At 42.9% G+C, this 24,647-nt stretch overlaps 1 protein-coding gene across 1 annotated transcript in view; it reads right to left on the reverse strand.

Annotated features, from left to right (window-relative positions):
- The window catches only part of grm8b (glutamate receptor, metabotropic 8b), a 73,695-nt gene that overhangs the window by 1,097 nt on the left and 47,951 nt on the right, over window positions 1–24,647 (reverse strand). The window contains exons 6-9 of the mRNA XM_063197017.1: window positions 20,652–20,852; window positions 10,549–10,688; window positions 7,276–7,884; window positions 5,597–5,941 (exon numbers count right to left, since the gene is read on the reverse strand). Coding sequence (XP_063053087.1) covers window positions 5,597–5,941; window positions 7,276–7,884; window positions 10,549–10,688; window positions 20,652–20,852 — 1,295 coding nt within the window. The remainder of the gene's footprint in view (window positions 1–5,596; window positions 5,942–7,275; window positions 7,885–10,548; window positions 10,689–20,651; window positions 20,853–24,647) is intronic.

Raw genomic sequence — 24,647 nt, forward strand, 5'->3', positions numbered from 1 at the left:
AATACTGCCATACAAAGGCAAAGTGCAGCAACTACATATTTTGTCAAAATTGAGTTTAAACTGAAAATGGTCTTCATAGCACCTCCTTTATATTATGACCGAGCCTTATGGTCCAAATGTGTTCCGTTTTAGAGATTTTTCCATGTCAAATTTGCTGTAACTACAACATCCAACCTACCGGTAATACCAATACTTTGAAGGTAATTTTTCTAAGTTCAATGTTGGTGTAGTTATTGCACTTTGCTTTGCAGGGCTGAATAGAAGTAAAATAAATTGGACTTCTTTTTGGAATTCACAACTCGACTTCTTGTTGATGCATGACCTACAATGAAACTCTTTTTTGGGGGGGGTGGGAGGGGGGTTGTATTATTTTTCAAACAGGACAGTGGGAGATGACAGGAAGCGAATTGGGAGAGAGACCAGGTATCGAACCCGGGTAGCAGCCCAGTGCCCAGCCGTTAGAGCCACCGCTGGTCCACAACTAAACTCTTTTGACTGAAATGATCTTGATGAATGAGAATCTTCACAGACATGTTAATAGGAGGAGAAAACACAACTGTTACGTAAAACTAAGATAACAGCGAACCCTCCTGAATATGACGGAAAATACCGGAAACCATGACTCCAACTAAAACTATTGAAAAGGTTTGAGGATGGACAGACGGATGACCTTCCTATCCCTGGCAGATTCATTTTCAGACAGACAGACAGACGGACACTCACATAGACTGAAGGACATAGTCTGTGTGGTGGTATGAATGTAAATCCACAACAAAAAAGGGAAACAAGTCGATACATAATCAAACGGCTTCCAAACTATAGTTACAACCAGGGTGCAATTTGTCGGAAAACCAGAAGGAGGGATATTTTTCAGATTTTAAGCCATATCAATGGAGTTATATTAAACTGTGATTAAAATCATGTAAAAAAGTGGTGATACCAAAATCAGAAGAGGGGAGAATCCCCCCCATCCCCTCCTATAAATCGCTCCCTGTTTACAACTAAAGCTATTAGGCGGGCGATTGGAGGACGAATAGATGGACGGACGGATGGATGGATGGATGGACGGACGACCTTCCTCTCTCCCAGACGGATTGATTGGCTGAAGGACAGACAGACAGACAGACAGAGGGACATAATTTGCGCAGTGGTGGTTGGTTTGAATTTAAATCCCCAATAAAATGGGAAACAAAAGACGGATGCTTAATCAAGTGGTTCCGATAATAGCATTCGAGACAACAGAGACGAGACCACATCAGTCATTTGTGTCCTGTGGATCCCATCCCATAGCGATTTCATGCTGTCACCAAGCAAACTGACTGTGAGTGATCTACATCTTTTCACATTCAGTTTGAGTCAGCAACATCTCCTTCACCACCACGACAACGATGCTGTGTGTGTGTGTGTGTGTGTGTGTGTGTGTGTGTGTGTGTGTGTGTGTGTGTGTGTGTGTGAGAGATAGAGAGAGAGAGAGAGAGAAAGAGTGTGTGTGAGAGTGTGTGTGTGTGTGAGTGAGAGAGAGAGTGTGTGTGCGTGTGTGTGTGAGAGAGAGAGAGAGAGAGAGAGAGAGAGAGAGAGAGAGAGAGAGAGAGAGAGAGAGAGAGAGAGAGAGAAAGCGAGAGAGTAAGCGAGAGAGAGATTGCGTTTGCCCATCTGTGTGCCCTTCCCATCTCCAAAATGACAAAAACAAGGAGGAAACTCGTTAGACACATCTGAGCAATTCCATGAAGTAGAACATTGCAATGACTTCACTCACTCAGCGAGCTAGCCGAGCACACAAGTAATAAAAAAATGGATTTTAGTCTGATAATTCCTCTCACATCCTTCCTAGATCACTTGAAATGTAAATGTTTAAACTGTTCATTTCAACAGATTGCTCTAGCACATAGGCCTATAACTGATGTGTGATGACCAAGACGTAGTGCATTACTAAAGGCTCTGTGTTATGTCATAGTAGTGTAGTACTATGGTAGCTAACTTTTCGGTGACTTTTACTTTACAGCATTCCACTGGTGGAACGGTGTGCATTATGGGGCTACCGTTTTGTGACATACTGTTACTGTATGCACAGTGACATACATCCTTTTACTGTAGATGAGATACCAAACTCTACTTTAAATGATGTGAGAGAAGCATCTTGAGACTTACCAGTGTGTGTGTGTGTGTGTGTGTGTGTGCGTGCGTGCGTGCGTGCATGCGTGCGTAGGGGTGTCATACAGGGTGGTAAAGTGTCACAGAGTCACCAGGGCCCCGTGTGTAGGGGCCCACATAGTGTCTGATTTATGTCGATATATGGCTGGGCAGGGTCCATTGGAGCTGATTGTACATAGGGCCCACAATTTGCTGCTACACCCCTGTGTGTGTGTGTGTGTGTGTGTGTGTGTGTGTGTGTGTGTGTGTGTGTGTGTGTGTGTGTGTGTGTGTGTGTGTGTGTGTGCGTGCCTGCGCACGGGCATGCATGTGTGTGTCTGCGTGCATGTGTGCGAGCATGTGAGCGTGCGTTACTGGCTTCACAGATCTCATCATTATATCCGTTACCCCAAAGACAGCCAGCGAGTGACAGTGCAAAATAGCACACTTGGGGAAAACAACCACGACAGCAGCACAACTGAAGCGTTTCCAGAACTCTCTGCAGAAACACCGGCTAATGAGCTAGGAGAGGAAAGAAACAAAACACGGAGGGAAAAAAAAGCCACATGCAGTAACCAGCCAACCAACGAAGCGTCATCTCGGATTCAGACTATTCACTCCATTCCTGGACATTGTAGACACAAATTGACAAATTGACACTGCTTGCATGGTTAAGCCAGTCTCTCCAGTGACGAGAGAGGCAGCTTTGAACCCATTTTTAGACACAGGCGACGTAAAGAAGCTTCACGACCAATTTGCCATGCGGTCTCCAACGGGATGAGCCATACTCCTATATGGGCTCTCTTTGGAGAGTTGAGGTTTTTTGATGTTCACAGACTCTCTGTGAATAATGAGCGGTTCATATTAATATGGAGAGAATATAGGAGTACAGTAACAGGGCTTTTAAGTAGATAGATGCCCAAAATATTCTGATCCATCCAATACATCCTACTGTATATCATGAAATCCACAGACAGAAGTAGTATAGGTAAAAAGTCACCGGGCTTGTCTACTCTCCTCAAACTTCATCTCTTGTGGGATGAGAGAAAGTGTTTGTTTGTATTGCAACATACAGTTGAGGACGATATTACTAGCCCCCCTCCTGAAATTAGACATATCTCTTCATTGATCATTGAGAATGATCATTATTAATAAATGTATGTTATTCTGGAAACCAATACACCATGGAGATAGTATCCAATAAGTTAAATTTGGACTTTTCCATTTTCACAATGAGTTTAAACAAAAAAGTGTAAAAATGGCAAGGACAAAATTATTAGCCCCCTTATCATTAATAGTCAATACAGTGCTTTTTATGAACAAAAATTGACACCAGGCCCTTTGATTAGTTGTTAACTATGTTGGCACATGTCCTACCAGGGATTTTGGCCCATTTTTGTCATTGCAAATAGTTAAGCTGGTCCAAATTGCATGGATGTTGAGGATGGACATTCATTTTCAGCGCTCTTCAAATACTATCTAAAGGATTGAGGTCTGAACCACTCCATGACCATGGTTTTAGTATCCTTGAAGAACATTTGAACTATTTTGGATGCAAGTTTGGGGTTATTATCTTATTGAAAGATCCAGTGAAGATCTTAACTCCCTCTATGAGCATATTTTTGCAAGGTCACTTTCCACATTCTATCATAATTTTCAGTTTTTATGGTGCCGTACACCCAAACAAGGTTTCCTGTGGCTGAGGCTGCCACAGAATGATGCATCCACCACCATGTTTAATTGTGGAAGCCATCTTATAACGATTCAAGGCCTATCCCTTTCTTCACCTGACAGAAGCAGAATTCATGCATCAAAGCAGGTGCAATTGAATATCATCAGATGAAAGCAGAGACGTTCAAAACTCATTTTTGACTTTCAAATGTTCACAGACAAAGCTCAATAACACTCTGATATGCACTGCCTTTAGTAAAGGGGTTCTTCTGTGATGATGGCCCCAAAGCCCAATATGATGACAAGCCCTAACAACTGTCTTTCTTGGGGGGGGGGAAACCTCCAGGTGAGGCCAGGTCAATAACAATCATCTAGGCAGGTGTCCAATGCTTCTTTGGTCTAATGAGGCTAAGCAGTTTCCACAGTTACACATAGTGGAAGGGCATCACGTTTAGTCTGTTATTCAGCCTCAGGCACAGGGAGTCTGGGTCTGAATCTGGATTGCTGGGTCTTCCAACAACATTGTAACCCAAAGCATACATTTAGATTACTTAAGAGGTTCTTCAAGGACACTAAAAACATGATATTGGAATCACCCGCTCATAGTCCAGTCCTCAATCCCACTGAGAGTCTGTGGTTAATGTCTATGCTCAGCATCCATGCGATTTGGACCAGCTAGAACACTTTGCAGTGAAGAAATGGGCCAAAATCTCTAGTGGGGCACGAGCCAACCTAGGTAGCAACTTATCAGAGCCTGTTGTCAGTTTTGGTTCATAAATGGCGCCATATTGACTATTAATGATCAGGGGGCTAATAATTTTGTCCTTGTCATTTTTGCCCTTTTTTGTTTAAACTCATCGTAACAATAGAAAAATCCAAATTCAACTCATTGAACATTATCTCCATCAGTGTATTTGTTTCCAGAATAACAGAAACAGTGAATAATGGTAATTCTTACTGAGAAATCAAGAGAAATGTCTAATTTCAGGAGGGGGGCTAATAATATCGTCCTCAACTGTATATATACAGGGTATAAATACACATTAACAACAACAACAACAAAGATTGTGCCTGAAGAGTGCTGACATATAACATTTTTTGCTATGACTAAGACAATTGGTATGCATATATGATGTGCCTGTATGTATGTATGTATGTACTGTACTGTATGTATGTATGTGTGTATGTATGTATGTGTGTATGTATGTATGTATGTATGTATGTATGTATGTGTGTATGTATGTATGTGTGTATGTATGTATGCCTATGTATGTATATGTATGTATGTATGCATGTACTACAAACATTTGTATATGTACACATGTATGTGTGTATTTCTGTGTGCACATTTATGTCCTGTATGGGCCTTCATTTACTCAGAAATAAAGGTAATAAAGGGCACACACACAAGAGTTTGTATCTTCTAGGCCCTACCATGGTGCTAACGGTAGGGCACTCATCTACAACGCGGCCGACCCGGGTTTGATTCCGGCCCAAGCACTTTGCCAACTCTTCCCTGTCTCTATCTCCCAACTCGCTTCCTGTCACTACCTTCACTGTCCTTTCTCTTATGAACACAAATAAAGGCTTGAAAAGCCCCAAAAATACTTTAAAGAGTTTATACCTTTTAAGGTACTGAGTTTTCCCTTTCTTTGAAAGTGTTGTATAGGACAGCGACAAGAAAGTAATTAGGAGAGAGAGAGCTGTATGCTGTATGCATGTATGTACCTGTATGAACACCGTGTATACTGCATGTGTACTGTATGTATAGCTATCTAGATGTGTCCAAGCTCACCTTCTCCTCCGACTGTGCGGTGCCAAAGAAGATGGGGATGAAGGCCAGCCAGATGATGCAGGTGGTGTACATGGTGAAGCCGATGGGCTTGGCCTCGTTGAAGGTCTCGGGCACGCTGCGCGTCTTGATGGCGTAGACGGTGCACGTGACCACCAGCAGGATGCTGTAGCTGAGCGAGCAGATGAGCGCCAGGTCGGAGATGTCACACTTGAGCGTGCCGCGGGCGCTGGCCGGGTCCTGGGTGCGCTGCTCGCCATAGTCCACCACCGCGTCCGGAGGGTCAGCCACGAACCACGCCAGCACGCCCAGCAGCTGCACCGACGTCAGGCTACAGGTGATGGCCACCTGGGGGCACAGCAGGTATGGCCAAGGATTTATTCAAGTGGACATGACACAATTCATTTTACAGTAGGCATCTTGTATAAATTATGTACAGTGTGGATAATGCTATTATGCAGAAATGTTTTTTGGAAATAAATACAAGCATGAATGAGTTGAAAATGCTTGAAATACAATCATGATTGTACAACTAATGATCGATTTTTGAAGAAAATGATTAACAAATTTAAGTGGGAAAAAGTAGTTGAATTGAGTTATTAATCATGTTTGTCTGAGCTATGTTGATTTCATTCAGTATTGCTTCAATGCAAGACTGTATAGATCCTTTTAACCTCTCAATCAAGTTGTAAAGTTCCCTCGAGTAAGGCACCTAAAACCATATTGGCCAAGAGGCTGTAACTTATTCCAAAAATAGCTTGCAAAACTCTTTGGATAAAAGCATTTGCTAAGTGCAATGTTATTACAATACATTATGACATCAATATTTTTGCAGACCTCTTTCATGGGAGGGGGAACTGACATAGTAATATTATACTTACGCTGTACATACAAGTACTATACCTAACCCCAAATAAAGGTTTTAAAGATATTTTATGCAAGTTTTACTTTCACTGATAGAACAGTGAAAGAGAGTGAGAGAGATGGGGAATGAGTCAGGCTGGATTTGAACCAGAACCTATTTATAGTACGGTGTGTTAGCACGCTCCATGACTAGCAATGTTGGCAGAACTCCACATTTAATCTGCAATTAAATATTTTGATAAACTGTAGCTATCAATGCAACAGGGACAATAAAATAATGTGTAACAGTCCTACCGTGGCTCTAACGGTAAGGCACTGGGCCGCTACGCCACGGGTCATTTGCCAATACTTCCAAATCTCTCTCCCCCCACTCGTTTCCTGTCTCTCTCTTCTACTGTGCTATCATAAATTAAGTCAAAAAGACCAAAAAATATCTTAAAGGTACACTGTGCAAGATTTTTAGTTGCTTATTTCCAGAATTCATGCTACCCATTCACTAATGTGACCTTTTTCATGGATACTCACCACCACCATCAAATTCTAAGCATTCATTATGACTGGGAAAATTGCACTTTTCATACATGAAAATTCTCCATGGTCCGCCATTTTGAATTTCCAGAAATAGGCATTTTTTAGCTGCAAAACATATTATACGTTAATTATACTAGTACATATTAGTTCATTATATAGTAAATATTCAAGAAAAGGTCCAATTTGGCAGTATACAGCATAGTTGCAGTACCTTTTTTGACCATTTCCTACACAGTGTACCTTTAAAAAAAATTTTTTTTGATACTTTGCACAGCCCGTATAGTTACCTGTGAGGGGGGACTGATGAAGCGTGGCGGGGCCACGGATCGCTTGCCCTGCTCAAAGATGCGGTGTATGCGGTTGGTCTTGGTGAGAAGGGCCGAGTAGCTCAGGCTCATGCCCAGGCCCAGCAGCACGCGGCGGAGCGAGCAGGCGGCCATGTTGGGCGTGGCGACCATGGGGAAGGTGATGGCGTAGCACAGGAAGATGCCCGCCAGCAGCACGTAGCTCATCTCCCGGCCCGACGCCCGCACGATGGGCGTGTCGTTGTAGCGGGCGAACGTCGCCGCCACGCAGGCGGTGGCCATGATGCCCAGCACCGCGAAGAGGACGGGTATCACCACCCAGGGGGAGTGCCAGTCCAGCTGCACGATGGGGATGGGCGTGCAGCCGGTGCGATTGGCGTTGGGCCGCTGTTCGTACGGGCACAGCTGGCACGACACCTCGCTGGACTGGTACTGGAACCCGCCGCAGCGCTCGCAGTGCCAGCAGCAGGGCACACCCTTCACCACCTTCTTGCGCTCGCCCGCCTGGCACGGGGCGCTGCACACGGAGGAGGGCACGAAGGAGGGCATGGCGGTGTCGTCTTCAGCTCTGGACCACTGCAGGGCATCCATCTGCATAGGGACACACAGGGGGGTCAAAGGTTCAAACTACAGTAGGCATCAGTCTTATTACTATCACACAAGGTAATCCTTGCTTCAAGATAGGCCTGCCATGTACTCATTCTTTTTTTTAACGACTTTATTGATGATAGGACAGTTTGAGAGGTGGACAGGAAGCGAGTGGGGAGAGAGAGATGGGGAAGGGTCGGCAAAGGATCCGGGCCGGGAAACGAACCCAGGTCGGCCGTATGGCAGACAAGTACCCTACTGGTTGGCCACGGGAGGGCCGCCATGTATTCATTCTACCATGCACACACTAACTTTTTTGGTCACTGGCCACAGTGGCTAGTGGTTTCTCAAAGTCACTAACAGCCATACATCCTTTTTAGTTGCCAGTTTTGTTGTTCAGTATTTTTTTGACATATTTTCTTTACCATGATACATCTAAGCTCAGAAAATGAAGTGATAAAACAAGACAATCAGTGCTTTGAACATATACGTAGTGTGTTAAATGAAACTACCTACAGTATATCAAGCCAGTTGGCCAGTGCCAATGTCAAGCCCTGCAGTGCACCTAACGCAAGTGATTTTACCAATGACATTATTCTTTCTGACTGAACTAAAATACAGACCCAAATGCTTTTGCAAGTGTGCTCAAATGCATGTTATGTTTTTTTCCCCGCTTCGGAAGCCTCATCACCCACCTCTGGCTTACCATGTCTTATACTTACACCAATTAATTATTACTGATGGGCAACATGGAGTCCAAATCTGCAATGCAGCTCTACATATGTGCTTAATATAGACGAGTTCACTAATTAACTTGTCTACCTGCCTGAAGGGTAGAGTTAATTACTGTAGTATCAGCAAATGTAGTGAATGGCGGAAATGAGTATGTGGATGATGGTAGCCTCTGAAGACAGACTGGTACATTAACGAACCTTTTTATTCCACGAACCATGGATTTTTTTTTATTTGTAAACAAAAATAATTCAGAGTTCATGTCCTACACGTTTCCTGTTTTCCAGCCTTTATTCCCCCTAGGGCTCCTCCTGTAAGGCCTGCGAATGCTAAGATTGCCAAGATCCTCCCTGAGGCATTTCTAGAAAAGTAACAATTATGAGATTCTTGTCTCGCGCACTTATTTTTATTCCATTTTATTTTTGTTCATTTCACAAGCTGCAAACGCACCAGACGGTTTCAGATTTGCATGAGTTACACAATATATGTATGCTAGCACCATCTTTAGGTATGTCTTACATGTCACGGCTCCTCGTTGCAGGAATGTTGCTAGATTGGAAGTTTTCAGAAACGACCACAAAATTTTCCTCCGCCATACAGTAGCCCTCTATCAGGGTTCCCAATTATTTTCTGTTGGGATCCCACCCGAACCTGAGGACATGTTCAGGACACCCCTTCCCCGTCATATTTCAAATGGCAAAATCTCTGTTAAATAAATGTGCTTAGTTTTAAAAACTATAAAGACACAAATTAACCATACAAATCAATTTTGTATACGACCCCCTGTACTTCTTCCGTGATCCCGCTGGGGGTCCCGACCCCCAGTTTGGAAACCACTGAGCTACGTATGTGATGCTTTGGGCCCCCCTGTAACCTCCTGACATCTCCTACCTTAGCAGCAGCGCTGCCTGCCTAATAGTGCTCAGATCTACAGTATATGAGATTTATACCAGAGAGAAAACAAGACAAAGATGTAATATCTGTGGTAATACTACTACTCACATCTTGATATTGAACTGTAGCACGTTCGGCAAGACACACATACAGTAGCATAGACCTTGGGACTTAAACTCAATGCTGCCCTGAGGTCATGTCCTGACAGAAGTTAATCAAACGCTCAGAAATTAAAAACCCTGCCACAAATTTCATCCATCCACCTCTGAATCAGCTGATTGTACTATAATGAGCTCTCGAGAGACGCACAGTCAGTAGCTCAGCTATTCACAGCTAGTCAACTAGTCAAGTCGACTGAAAACATGGTGGCAGGGTTTTTTATAGTTTCCCAAGACGGGGTTCACAACTCTTTTCTTTTCACTTCATCCCTCCATATTATGCCTACATTTTACCCTTTCCATTTAATCTCTTGCTATCACTCTCTCTCTCTCTCTCTCTCTCTCTCTCTCTCTCTCTCTCTCTCTCTCTCTCTCTCTCTCTCAAATCATCGCTGTCCAGCAGAAACCTTGTATCTACACTTTTTTATATCATTTTTATATTCTTCTTCATTCATTATAAAATAGAAGTCAGTACTATCGGTCAGTCTCCATGAGTATCTGTATGACCAACTTTACTGTAATGTTGAAATGATTTAATATATATATATATATATATATATATATATATATATATATATATATATATATATATATATATATATTAGGGTCTCTTTTATGCATTTATTAAATAGGACAGTTTGAGATGGTGACAGGGAGGGAGCAAGTGGGAGAGAGAAATTGGGGAGAATCGGGAGATGACCTCGGGCCAGAATTGAACCCCAGTCCCCGGTGTAGCAGTTGAGCCCTGCGGTTTGAGCCACGACAGGGCCAATGATTAATAAATGAATAAGTAAAAAAAAAACTAATGAAAAGTGGAGCTACAAGGTAGGTTTCTGCATGAAAGCAATGAAATCATGTATAAACGCTAGACAATGCTACTCACATCCAAATGCAGTTTGTCAACCCAGTGCCCAATGACTTTGTATTCTCCGTCTGAGGTGTTGGATGACTGATACTGGAAGATGTCGTAGCGTCCAGGAGCGTCTCCGTTCTCACTGAACACCACAGGGGTCTTAGCACTTCCTGCAACAGTGGGAACAGAACAAGTTTTATTTAGCGGCATTTTAAATGGCAAGAATGTGACTGAAAATCCTAGAATAGGATGTACATGCATGTGACGTCTTTATAACAATGTAACTGTTCTAATATACAATTGTGCATTATAGGCTACTGTGTGGATCCCAACATTTTATTTGCCTTCACAATGGGGAGGCAGCAACTATCAGCAACAACAATTGAACGATCCAAATGTTCTAAAATTCCACCTTGTAGGCTATGGAGCCCAATGACAACTTTCATTCTCCTAGCATTACCTTCTCAATGGTGAAGAAATACTCTCCTAAAGGTCAATAAAGATTTATGTACTCTTGTCATGTCACATAGTCCCTCTCTACATATTTATGTATTTTGCATTAGGCTTGGTAAGGTATACGGCTGTATATTAAAACGAACATCATTTTTGCCCTTGAATATGTCCCATGGTACAATAGGGAAGAAATTACCCCAGTCGTTGCTACTAGTGAAATATTTTCTGTTGAACACCGTGGAATGAGAGAAAGGACAACGTGATGGATGGAGCCCTGAGACCAAAAAAAAAAAAAATCCATCACTTTCTCTGCCCACGAGCGCCATGTTGGCTATAAGTCAACTCTGGTGATCCCGTCTCCAAGCTGCGACACGCTTGACCTGGTGTAGCAACGTCATAAATTAAAATATGTTTTTTAAAATGTATTTATTTAATGGGAGTGAACTTCTCCTGATCCCTGCAGTATAGCACATGCTGAATACATGAAGTCTGAATTACGTGGTTCCAACAACAGGGTTTAGCTGTTTCAGATGGGATGATGATCATAGTGCAGTAGAGTGTACTTTATTGTCCCCAGTACAGGAGTGAATTTGTCTTGGGTGTCAACAATCACTTCATTACATACAGTACTTCACTCACATACCCAACATACAACATAACATAAACAACATAAAAAACATAGAGAACATAAAAAATAAACATAAAATAAACAAAAAAACTGTACACTGCCTGTGCATGGCATGTCTATCTGTCATTAAGCATTCTTATGTCATTAGGGATTAATCAGTTCTAACCCCTAATTAGGCTACTGTGACAGAACTATAGGCTACATTTTAGGACCTCCACTGACTATAGATGTTATACAGCAGGAGGAGGATGGCATAATGCATCTGTTCCACAGTGTGTGTGTGTGTGTGTGTGTGTGTGTGTGTGTGTGTGTGTGTGTGTGTGTGTGTGTGTGTGTGTGTGTGTGTGTGTGTGTGTGTGTGTGTGTGTGTGTGTGTGTGTGTGTGCGCGTGCGTGCGTTCCCTCCATCATTCACTGTATTTCTGAACAGATGCTGACAGGTCCAGACAACATTTCGTCTGCTTCTTGTTTCAGCCCCCGGAAGACTGTTTATTTGTTATTATGTCTTATACTGGCTGCCTGAAGTCTGTTACACTGATACTAAAACAAGCACACTCACCTCTACCACACACACACACCGTCTCAGTTGTGCTCTCTTCTACTCTGTTTCTGTTCCTGTCTCTCTCTCTCTTTCTCTTTCTCTCTCTCTCTCTCATACACACACACACACACACACACACACACACACACACACACACACACACACACACACACACACACACACACACACACACACACACACACACACACTATATTTTTTATTACACTGCTAAAGCAGGCAGCCTAAATGATATTAACCTGTTCTGCAAAAAAATCATTCAAAGCGATGAATTATTCAGAATAAACACTGGTAGGGAGAGCCGGGGGGAAGCACAGAGGGGGGTGGCACGTAATTACGAACGGGGATCTCGCAGGGGTTCAGCCACATGCATTATTGAAGCACAGCACAGCAATCTGAGCCAGTCAGCCAGCAGTGCACAGCAGAGCAGTGTGGTGTGGTGTGGTGTGGTGTGGTGTGGTGTGGTGTGGTGTGGTGTGGTGTGGGGTGGTGTGGTGTGGTGTGGTGTGTGCGATCGGTGCTATTAGACTACAGGCAGCCTGGCTGGGACCCCTCCACTGGTCCAGTGGCCATAATTATCACCATGAGGATGCCTGTTGGCTGCTGTCCCTGTTTAAAAACACACACAAAATTGTATAAATATAAAAAAGGAAATTGGTTTTTCCCATCCAAGCACATTGTTTTGCATATTGTGTCTGCAGCAACGAACTGTTGGGTCAACTAAGGTCTCTCGTGGAGGCCGAAATCTGTCTGTCTGTCTGTCTGTCTGTCTGTCTGTCTGTCTGTCTGTCTGTCTGTCTATCTGTCTGTCCTTCTCTATTACTATCAGTCTGTCCATCTGTATCCTGTCTATCGGTTTGTCTGTCTGTCTGTCTATCTGCCTGTCTGGATGTATCTGTCAGTCAGTCTGTCTGTCAGTCAGTCTGTCTATCTGTCTGTCTGTCTGTCTGTCTGTCTGTCTGTCTGTCTGTCTGTCTGTCTGTATCATGTCTATCTGTATGTCTGTCTATCTGTATGTATCTGTCAGTCTTTCTGTCTGCGTATGTTATATATTTTAGTGACGTGTTGCTGTGCTATCCATCTTGCAGTTTATGAAGTTTGAGACAAGAAGGAGCGCCAAGCCCTCAGTCATAACACATTCACGTGCGAGTGATTTATCCAACTTGAGATTCATAAATGAACGCTTGATTGAACGCATGCTGAAATATGGCAGCAAGGTGATAAATGAGCTGCATCAACTTGTGTCACCTCCGCTCATGTCATGTACTGATTAATTATGTTTGAGGAAACCAAACACAGAACACTTTCATTAGCAAACTCCATCATGGCACCGTCTATTACTAAAGGGTCCAGTGTGAAGGAAGACTCAGAGGTCAGACTATACTGTATATGACTTATGTGTCACGTTTGTCATTTATGGTTGACCACATGTTGCTCTATTAGGCTCAGAGAGCCGGTTCAAGCCTCTTCAGTGCCCGAGGTCAGTATCCCCTTCATGACCCCTCACCAGCAAATAAATGTAAACATATAGCCTATACATTGACCAAACACAAACAGGTAAAAGACAGGCTAGCAAACAACAAACTTTAGTAATGCTGCAATGTAGCAATGGTGCAGATTAACCAATGCACCCGTGAATCTGTGTATGAACTAGTGAACCAGTGACTCATTGTGCACCAAAAGAACAAATATAATCTGTGGTTCACTGAATGAACCAATGGTAATTCCAAACAATGAACTAGTTATCCAATGCACCATTTAACCAATGAGCCAGTAAACAAATGCGCTAGTGAACCAATTCAACCAATACAATGGTTAAGCAGTGGCAAATCAATGGACCACTGAAACATTGAACCAGTTGACCAGTGCATCAATGCATTCAATGAAACATGGATTGATTCATGAGATTAATGAACCAGTGGTGCACTGCATTGATTGACAAAAATTAATGAACCAAAAGTGGTTCATAGTTTTTTATATATGGGTCATTCCACGCCAAATAAACAGGAGCCCGCGCACTTAGGTCTCAAAAAATTCTAAAAATATTACCAAGTGCTCCCATGGTACTTAAGAGAAACACTGTGAATTTATTTGAATGTAAGATGTATACTCTCCGTGTTAAAGCCAATTTTACTGGGGGAGGGGGGTGCCCATTTTGTTCACACTCTTTTTTTTGTCAAAGTTCACAAGCCCATGGCTCAAGAACTAAACCATGAAGGAAGCTCACATTTTGCATGCTGGTACATAGATAGGAATAGTTTGTTGCAAAACTGTCCGTTTTGGTGTGGATGATCCTGCATCGTCATAGCATTCCCTCAAAGATGATACAAATTTTATTGCAGTTTTTGGATATGCTCTGTTTAGGCCTTCAGAAGACATATTTGTACCCAATATAGATTCTTGATTTTTTTCCCCTGGTAGAGATAAGTAGAAACACTCTCATAAAAAGCAATAAATAGAAAAGAAACCCTATCTGTGTTTGAACAGAAGACCACACAAGTCTGACAAATCATTTTGGGTGTCATTTTCAGAGCTCCAGAACCCCTTGTGGGATTGTCCACAGATTTTTAAAATATTTTTTTCCTTATTCTCCATGAATTCTTCTTTTTAAAAATGCCAATGAGACTTGTCTTATGTGATGTTTTCTTTTTTAATTTCCATCCTGAACATGGGCAACATGCACATTGAGAGCAATATGTTTTCTATGCGCTTCTTCTGCTGCCATCTGCTGGTCAAAAAAGTAACAACATGACTCTTTGTGCCTGACCTAGTGTCTCTTTTGGTGTGCGAACCTGCTCCCACATTGAACGCTCCTGAAATCATTGAAATTGAAAGGGATACCTGCATCCCTGCACAGGGACTCTCAGGTGATCATGTCAGGGAAAAATTTGCATTTGATTATTTAGTCTTTACATTAAATGTTATAGAAATCATGTTGCTCTCTTTTTGCATTTTGCCCATGTTCAGGGTGGAAATTAAAAAAGAAAACATCACATAAGACAAGTCTCATTGGCATACTTGAAAAGAAGACTTCATGGAGAATGAAGAAAAAAATAAAATAAAAATCTGTGGACAATCCCACAAGGTGTTCTGGTGCTCTGAAAATGGCACCCAAAATGATTTGTCAGACTTGTGAGGTCATTCTGGTCAAACACTGATGGGGTTTCCTTTCTATTTATAGCTTTTTATGAGAGTGTTTCTACTTGTATCTACAAGGGGAAAAAATCACGAGGCTATGTTGGGCACAAATATGTCTTCCGAAGGCCTAAACAAAGCACAGTCAAAAACACCAGTACAATGTGTATCATCTTTGAGGGAATGCTATGACGATGCAGGATAATACACACCAAAACTGACAGCTTTGCAACAAACAATTCCTATCTATGTACCAGCATGCCAAATTTGAGCTTCCTACATGGTTTAGTTCTTGAGCTACGGGCTTGTGAACTTTGACAAAAAAAAGAGTGTGAACAAAATGGGCACCCCCCTCCCCCAGTGAAATTGGCTGTAACATGGAGAGTATACATCTTACATTCAAATAAAGTAACAGTGTTTCTCTTAAGTACCATGGGTACACTCAGTAATATTTTCAGATTTTTTTGAGACCCAAGTGCGCGGGCTCCTGTTGATTTGGCGTGGAATGACCCATATATATGTTTAATGTATCCTTTATTTAACCAGGAAGGGTTCCGTTGAGTCACAGTGACTCTTCTTCCAGGGAGTCCTGGCCAAGAGGCAGCAAGTTAAACAAAGTTAAACAAAGAAAAACACAAAAGACAAGGAACAACACTACCAAAACATTAGACAAAACAACAAAACATTACAAAAAGTGATGTAACATGTAACACAAGAAGGCAAGACTCACATTCCTAAGATTAAAACTAGGTAATAAAATGGTAAAAGAAACATAGACCCGTGAGCACCATATTCAAAAGCAATTACATTGCTCTGTAAGAGCTGATTTTAAAAGATTTTTAAAAGTATTTTCAGTAGAAAGTGTCTCTAAGTGTAGCTTGTTCACTGGTTCATTGATACATTGATGGTTCATTTGGTGAACCAATGAGTCCACATCAATATCCCTTTTCCAATTGCTTCCTCTGATCTCATACATCCAGTTGGCATGTTTCGTCTGCCCATCCAAAATGAGAGGGCGGAGTATGTGCAGGGAAAACAGCAAGTCTCAAATGAACTGCAGTGAATAGCTGTTAGCAGTAGAGCAATATCAACATTAATTTATCATCGCTACAATCCATCCAAAAATTACACACAGGTGATATTCTTTTTCTTTTCTCAATGGACAATGAATGCAGAGGTTGTCAAAGATCAGCTGCGGCCGTGGCTTTTCATTGGTGACTTTTTTAATATTATTTGTCCATATGATTTCCCTGCAAACCTTCGCAGGACAGTGATGACGTCACGGAAATGCCATCTATGGTTCATAAGGGATATGTCCCAAATGGCTAAACCGTATGGAGAAGTCACAATGACTTTTTCTATATCTCTGCTAACAGCTGCCATTCATTGGAGGCTTTTGTTTTTCCCGCACATTTTGGGTGGGCGGACGAAAGGTGTCGACTGGATCTATTTCTTGAGGCTCTGCGTCATCCAAGTCAAGTCAAGTCAGGTCCTTCATCCTTCGTGAGAGGCGGGGAGTAACCAAAGCTCTAGTCCAGAGGATGGATGAGATAACTGGAACAGGGGTATTTAGTTCCAGACGATGAATGAACCAGTGAACCGGTGTTTCATTGGTTCACTTATCAATGTTAGGCCCCCAACCCATTTGCTGGCCTAGTCAGACACATAGCTAGGCAGCACAGGTCAGGGTCAATGAACGAATACTGCAAATGCACAAATGAATCTGTAGTTCATTGATCAATTGTACCAACGAACCAATGGGAATGCAATTAATATACCTGTGGAAAAGCTCGTTCTTCTCCTGTCAGGATGACGTTGCAATTCGAGTGTCGGAGGATGGATGATCAGGAAACCGTAATTAAACTTCGAAGCGTTTTTATTTTCGACAAAACAAAATGTGCTCTTGGGCAACTTCAGACATAAACCCAAATTGGACTGGCAACTCAACAATACTCAATACAAAATCAAAGTCAAAGCCAAACTTCTGACACTTTGTTACCGCTCTCAGCAGCAGCTACTTTTAACAAAATTTCTGAAGACAGCTCACTCCGGTAAACAGCTGCTTCGCCTATCTCGCTCACTCTCAACAATGAGCTGGGTTTTACATACCCTTCACTACGCAGGCAATTATTCAATTAACCAATGCAGACACAAAATCACAATTGGCCCATACCATTTCTCCAGGACCTTTCCGAAACAAAACGCCAGTTACAAAATCATACCGACAAACATTGCCCATTGTTGCCCACAGACTCCCCACACCAAACAGACATAATTCACAAACATTATAGGCCTATTCAACATGAAACATTTAGAGTCCGAACATTCGACACATGTCCATTTCAGTGCTTGACATCACGCGATGGAAATGCTGCCACAACGGTGCGCGCTCCCGTGTAGCAGTGTCGTGCGCACTTGGAGAGGAGAATGCGATTCTGAGCGGTGTGTGTGTGCGTGTGTGTGTGTGCGTGTCCAACTGTCCAGCTCTGCCCGCTCCTCGCGGTGCACAGTAAATACACAAGTTCACAAATAAAGTTCACCAAAATAAAGAGTGGTTTAAAATCAGTGAAAAGTGGCGAGGTCACCTTTTCACAGCACCAATGAATAATATTAACTAATAAACCAGTGAACTACTGGTGAATCAATGATTAATAATTGAACCAGTTAATCAGTATATTCGAACCATGAACCCTGAATTGATTAATGAACCAGTGGCTGGTGTTGTCCTCAAAAGTTTAAGAGAAGAAGAAGAAAGCCCACCTGGGAAAGTCCAACTCCCATTGCCATTGTGACACAGCACACCACAGCGCACAAGTGTTCACCGCACACTGCACACAACGAAATTGCATTTTATGCCTCACCCGTGCAAGGGGGCAGCACCTACAGTAGTTCATGATTCACAGATTCATGAATCATTGGTGGTTTATTTGGTTAGTCAGTGTGTTCATAGCAATATCTTTTCTTCAGAGTTTCCATTGGTGGTTCTTTGGTGAACCAATGGATCCATACCAATATCCTTTCTGCAGTTACCTCATCAGTCCTCTAGTGTCATTCTCCGAGGCTCTGCATCATCAAGAATGTCTCAATAAATACACAAGAAATTTTGAGGATGAGGATGGATCATTCTAATGCTGTTTATTATTTTGTAGTCCTATAAAGGGTGGTCCGGATTTAGTCTAATATAAATTTAGTGGTGACATCTGGCTGTTGTGTCATTCATCTGAAATGAAACAGTGTGCAGCAAGTGTTGAGGTAGGCTACAATTCCAATCTAACTTCCCACTTGGATTTTGTATTCCTGACAGTTTTGTTCCTTAAGAGGTTTTTGGAGAAACACATATTAAAATCAATAACATCTCACCCATTTCTTAGAGACAAAGACAAGCCTGTGAGAAATAATATTTCACTCTGGGATATTGGAAATGGTTGTGTAACACAACTAAATAATAAAGGTATGCACTGGGGGAGAAATAGACCCGGGAACTTTTGGCTTAAAGGGGCCACTCATAATTAGTGGCGCAGAACTGACTCACCGGTGGGCCCCGCACCCTGGTGGGCCCCTATTTTCAGAAACATAAAGATTTTTTTTTTTACATTACTGAAAATAAGGGCCCACAAGGGTGCAGGGCCCACCGGGAAATGTCCGCTATGCCAGATGGCCAGTCCCGCCCTGCATACGGTACCTGACCCGCTGTAGGTGCTGACAGCTGACATAAAATGAATAATACACCCAATCAAATCAAAGTAAATCAAAATATAATAAAATAAAATAGAATAAAATCAAATCAACCCTGCTATAAGTAAAAGGTCGTTGCTGTGAAGGACGCTGAATTGAACTAAAGCCAATAAATGTCAACGAGTCTGAAGAGACTTTGAGTCAGGAGAACAATAACAGATCCATGAAGGCCACAGCCGAGAGCACCACAGATCTGTTACAGCTCTCTTTCAAGTGAAGGTGCTCTTTATCTTTATTAGCACAAGGTGAAGACAAATAGTGCCACAAGCATAGTTCATCCATTCATCAAACATTGTTCAAACAAAACAGAAAAAATCAAACCTTGCATCATTTACTTTCCTCCCTGCAATGGGAGTTAACAAAAATATGTTTGTGGACATTAGGATGACAAACCTAGAAATGATAGGATCTCTAACAATACAGTGCATGCCTGGTTGCCAAGCTTAAGAGGAATCCCCCCATAATCTTGTCCTCCCAGTGATCATTTGCTTTTTCTTGTTTTTGAATCCACTCCTTCCACAGGAGACTCGGTTGTGGTGCTGGGCACTGAAGCGGACATGATTGAGCCAGCAATCTGCCACTGGGTACAATAACTGTCACTCTGTGACTAATTCCTCAAGATGGGAGATGGGAGATGGGAGATGAGGGAGGGGGGTGTTGGCTGAAGTTAGGCCACAGATTGTCTCGAAACACCCCATCACCCAGCCAAACAACCACAGGCCACGGGTGCTCTGTATAGCACAGCGGCCCCTCCTCCCCATCAGCAGAAACACAATATGCTCATGTGACACAGAGCATATGTAAATGTATACAGCGCAAATACAGTTGTGTCAGCTTAGATTATGTTCATGTCAAAAAGAATCACACATGCAAGTGTCTGCATGCCTGCACTTGTGTGTGTGTGTAGACGCATGCACTCACGCACGCACACACCACACACACGCACAGACGCACGCGGGCGTGCGCACGCACACACACACGCACACACACACACACACACACACACACACACACACACACACACACACACACACACACACACACACACACACACACACACACACACACAAACACATTGCTGGGAGTGGCATAAAACAGTGCTATACTGTCAAAAAATGTATATCTAAAATTAAATGTGATTGGAGTTGAGAGGCATGTCAAAACTATGCTAACAACAGAGTGCACATTACATTATACATAATTTCAATCAGATCCACTGGAAATGGAAGATAAGTACAGTACTGTATACTAAGTAATGTATAGAATATATGACCTATTCTGATTGGGGGTGATCGATCATCATACATCAAACCAGCTAGTTCCTGCATTTTCTTCTGGAACTAAATAAATCAACTCTGCTACTTTCAACAGAATTAAACGATCAGGATGCAGTTCTTCACCAATACAAAGAAGAAACTATACTCTGATGCACCTTCTTAATGCTTGCCAAGTAACAGCTACCGCACAGTACATAATCCATTATATTCAGTCTTCATGGCACTCTGTCGATTTCTTACAGACAAATGGCTGCCTAATCACAGTGTGAATCATCAGTCCACAACAATCACCCCAAAGGGATTTTATTTTTAAAGTGTTGAAAAACAGCGTGACATTTTATACTCACCGCTGAAGTTCACCGCCCGGATGTAGCCGAGGAGTGTCTTGCCATCAACGGTGCTCATCCGTGGGCACAGGCCTGGGTATCCGGCGCACATGTCCTGCTGCATCTTGTGGAGGGCGTGTGCCATGGCGTACACCGCGTCCATCACAAACTGGACCTTCCCCTCTTGCTCATAGGTAGAGTCCCTGCCGATTTTCTCCAGCCCTGTAAAATTACAATACTTTACACTTAGTTGACGCTTTTATCCAAAGTGACTCACAGTTATTTACAGGGGATTGGTTACAGTCATTGGATTAATGTGGGGTTAGGTTCCTTGCTCAAGGGCACTTCACCATTAGGCCACAGGTGCCCACAATCAATGATCAAAGACCAGAGGAGTCCGAGGGGTGCAGGTTCAGTGGGAAGAATGTGCGTAGTCTTCCTACAACTTACGCTTACAGTCTTAACACTAGCTTACCTCGATCCTGTTTGATAGTGTCAGTATAATGCTATACAACCACCTAAAAAACAGAAGTGGTTTGGTAATTTGGTCTTGTTGTCTTGGGACTTTTGACTCCCTCTGGGCTGTACCTAAATCCATCCATTCATACACCTGGCCTGAAATATGCTGGTTTAGAGAACTTTAGGAACAAAAATGCAATATTAGAGATAGCTGATCAAGTGGATGGATGACAAATAAACTCCACATGTATGAATGTGTTTTTGGTTTGCTGTTTCTGAGGTCCCCATTTCCCATTACTGCATAATACTATAACATTTTAATTAAAACTGGGAAGTAAAGCTTAACAACTATTCATCATGTAAAATAATGGCGAATTCAAGAATGCGGTACAAAGTCAATGACTCTCCAAGCTGCTGTAATGAAGCTGCTGTAACAACAGGGTAAATGGCACAATACTTCTACCAGACAAACTACCAGACGGCAAACTGTATGTAAACTACAACACTGTACAGTCTGAATATTTGGTGAGAGGCCTGCAGTGACAGGCTATTTGTGACTGACGTCCGTCCCCTGTAGCAGCATCCGCAGCACAGCACAGCACAGCACAGCACAGCACAGCACAGCACAGCACAGCACAGCACAGCACAGCACAGCACAGCACAGCACAGCACAGACAGTTTAATCACGCTGTGTAACATCTTAATTAGATGTCATTTATTAGCAAATTTAATTTGCTAGGGGACAGTTGTAACTCACACATTTTCAGACACACACCAACACACACACACCAACACACACACACACACACACACACACACACACACACACACACACACACACACACACACACACACACACACACACACACACACACACACACACACACACACACACACACACACACACACACATTTTTCCACTCTTCAGTGAGCAGATGGGATATCATTCTGCTCAAATTAGAAAATTAGATAAATGGCAAATGACTGCTGCTAACATAATTATTTTAATAAAGAAATTAAATAATTATTGAGGTGAAATCTATCACGAGCCGACATGCCACGCAAATATTTAATTCATTACCTCTATGACATGTGGCCTTCTGTTTTTGGTTGCCGTGGTAATCTGTGTGCCTGCGTACCTGAGGGGAAGGCTAACCATGGAGGGAGGCATTGCCAGTGACAGCTTTGGCAGGGCATAGGACAAAGCCATCTGAAAGCCCCCCGCACCCTTCCCCATGCAATACATACAAAGTAATGAGGACCCAATTCTGGGCCCCCTTTCAATCTGGGCCTGGGACAACTGACCCCTTTGTCCCCTTCTGTCGGCTTCCCCCACATGGAGCTGCTGCTCCACACTCCACACTCCCTCAGGTCAGCTGCCTACCTGCTTCCCAGGGCTGGATTGGCCATATGGCATACAAGGCATTTGCTGGTGGACTGTTGATGATTTTGGCCTGACCCTTTCCTCAAAAGCATTAGTCATCACTCATCATGCCGCTACATTAGGCCCATCTGAAACAGTCAGATACACATACGCCATTTTGGCTGTTGCGGTCAAAATAGCTCATATTAGGAGACTAAAAATGTTGTCACATGCTTCACTGTGTCTGTCGATGCCTGTTGAAGCGACCCTAGCTGAAAAAGCCCGACCTGTTTTTTGCTGTTGTTGTTTTTTAAATCTAGACCAGCCCTGTTGCCACCCCTGCTGCTCTTTACTCTGTCAGGTCAACTACCTACCTGCCTGCCTGCCATGCTGCTCACCTGGTGAGTCTGATTCACTGCTGATCTCTCCATTGACCTACAGTAGCCTGAGGCATCACTCACTGTCACTTCCTGTGGCTACTGAATTAGATTGAGTGGTGGCACAAGGCAGCTCGAGCAGAGAGAATTATAATCTTATTACCTATTGGTGTCTAGACTTGCTGCTAACCACAGCTCCCCACCCCCATCTCCCAACAAAAAAAGGACTTAACAAACAGTAAAGAAATGGTTAATTTTACAGTTTCCTTTTTAGTGTATCAACATAAATCAACATGCAATACTATGCACTTAGCGTAGTACATACTGCACTCTAACCCCATGTTACAGTGCAAGTAGGCTACATAATGTCAAATGTTGTTACATACTTTCTTAAGCTCTACTTAATGTAACAGGGATAGTGAAATAAAGAGTAACATTAGTAAACTAGAAATGCACTCAGAGAGTGCAGACCTCCGCCAAGGAAGCTGTTTGATAAAACATTTGACTATGTTACACCCTATTTTTCATGTCTTTCTGCCTGTTTTGTGGAGTTAGAAACTGGAATTTCAAAATTCAGCCTATCCTGCAATAGTGAAGAGTCCTTTAAAAATTCCTGGATCCAGATCGTGATCTGTATCACCATCAAAATGTAATCACTTGTTCCTTTTCTCATCTCCACAACTCCACAAAGTTTCATCAAAATCTGTTCATAACTTTTTAAGTCATCCTGCTGACAGACAGACAGGCAAACAGATAGACAAACAGACAAACCAACGTGACCGAAAACATAACCTGCTTGGCGGAGGTACAGTAATGAAAAGAAAAAGGCAGGAGTGTTCAGGCAGCCTGGACTCAAGGCCAGAGAGTTGTCCAGAGCTCATCACAGTACCATGCCAGGAAAAGGGCCTTGAGGAAACGTAAAATATGAATACATGCTTGAAATAGTTTCAGACTGCATTTGTAAGAGGAAGATCAAATGATGCTCAACAAGCATGTGATGAAATTTCATCATACTTGACGTACTTGGAGGCGGGCCAGATTTCATAGCTAGATACTGCTTGCACATTGAGTGTATGTGAAAAACTTAACTCTCAAATTTCTCTCTTAAGGGCCGTACACACACGTCGCTGCTAGTTACTCGCTCAGCGGATGAAGTCAATAGAATGTCTACGTGTTCCAGCGAGTCTCGCTGGCGAGTGGGCGAGGAGAGTACAAGCGATGCGATGTGGGCGGGTTCCGAGATAAACTTATTTTATCTTCGAGCGACGCGAGTTAAGCGAGTAACCAATTGGAATGCAGGATACAGATTATTGACAGGTGACGTTGCCCCTGTGGTGTTCTGACCACCCAACTTCTGCACGCCATCACACTTTGAAGTGTTGAGGAAAATACATCCAATACAGTGTACACCATCAAAGGCTCATATGCATGGTTGTGCACAGCACACGATCAACGTTAAACAGCGCAGGCCTACATTTTGTTTCGTACGGACGTTATTGGCGCGGACAGCGGGAACCATGACAACCAGTAAACAAAATCACCCAGAGCGAGTGGCAAGTAGGCGAGTGAGCAAGTAGCGAGTAAATAGCAGCGACGTGTGTGTACGGCCCTTTATTCTCTTTGGGATGACACTGAAATGGGGAAAAAAGGGGGGCGCTGTTGTGCAGAGCCCTAAGCCCCCCACATTTAGGCTCATGGGTACCCCGGTTCGAGTCTGGCCGGGGTCATTTCCCGGCCCTACCCCGTCTCTCTCTCACAACCGTTTCCTGTCTCCTTTCATACGGTCCTGTCATAATAAAGGGCAAAAAAACCCAATAA

The sequence above is a fragment of the Engraulis encrasicolus genome, chromosome 4 (assembly GCF_034702125.1).
Source record: "Engraulis encrasicolus isolate BLACKSEA-1 chromosome 4, IST_EnEncr_1.0, whole genome shotgun sequence".
In the NCBI taxonomy this organism is placed as follows: domain Eukaryota; kingdom Metazoa; phylum Chordata; class Actinopteri; order Clupeiformes; family Engraulidae; genus Engraulis; species Engraulis encrasicolus.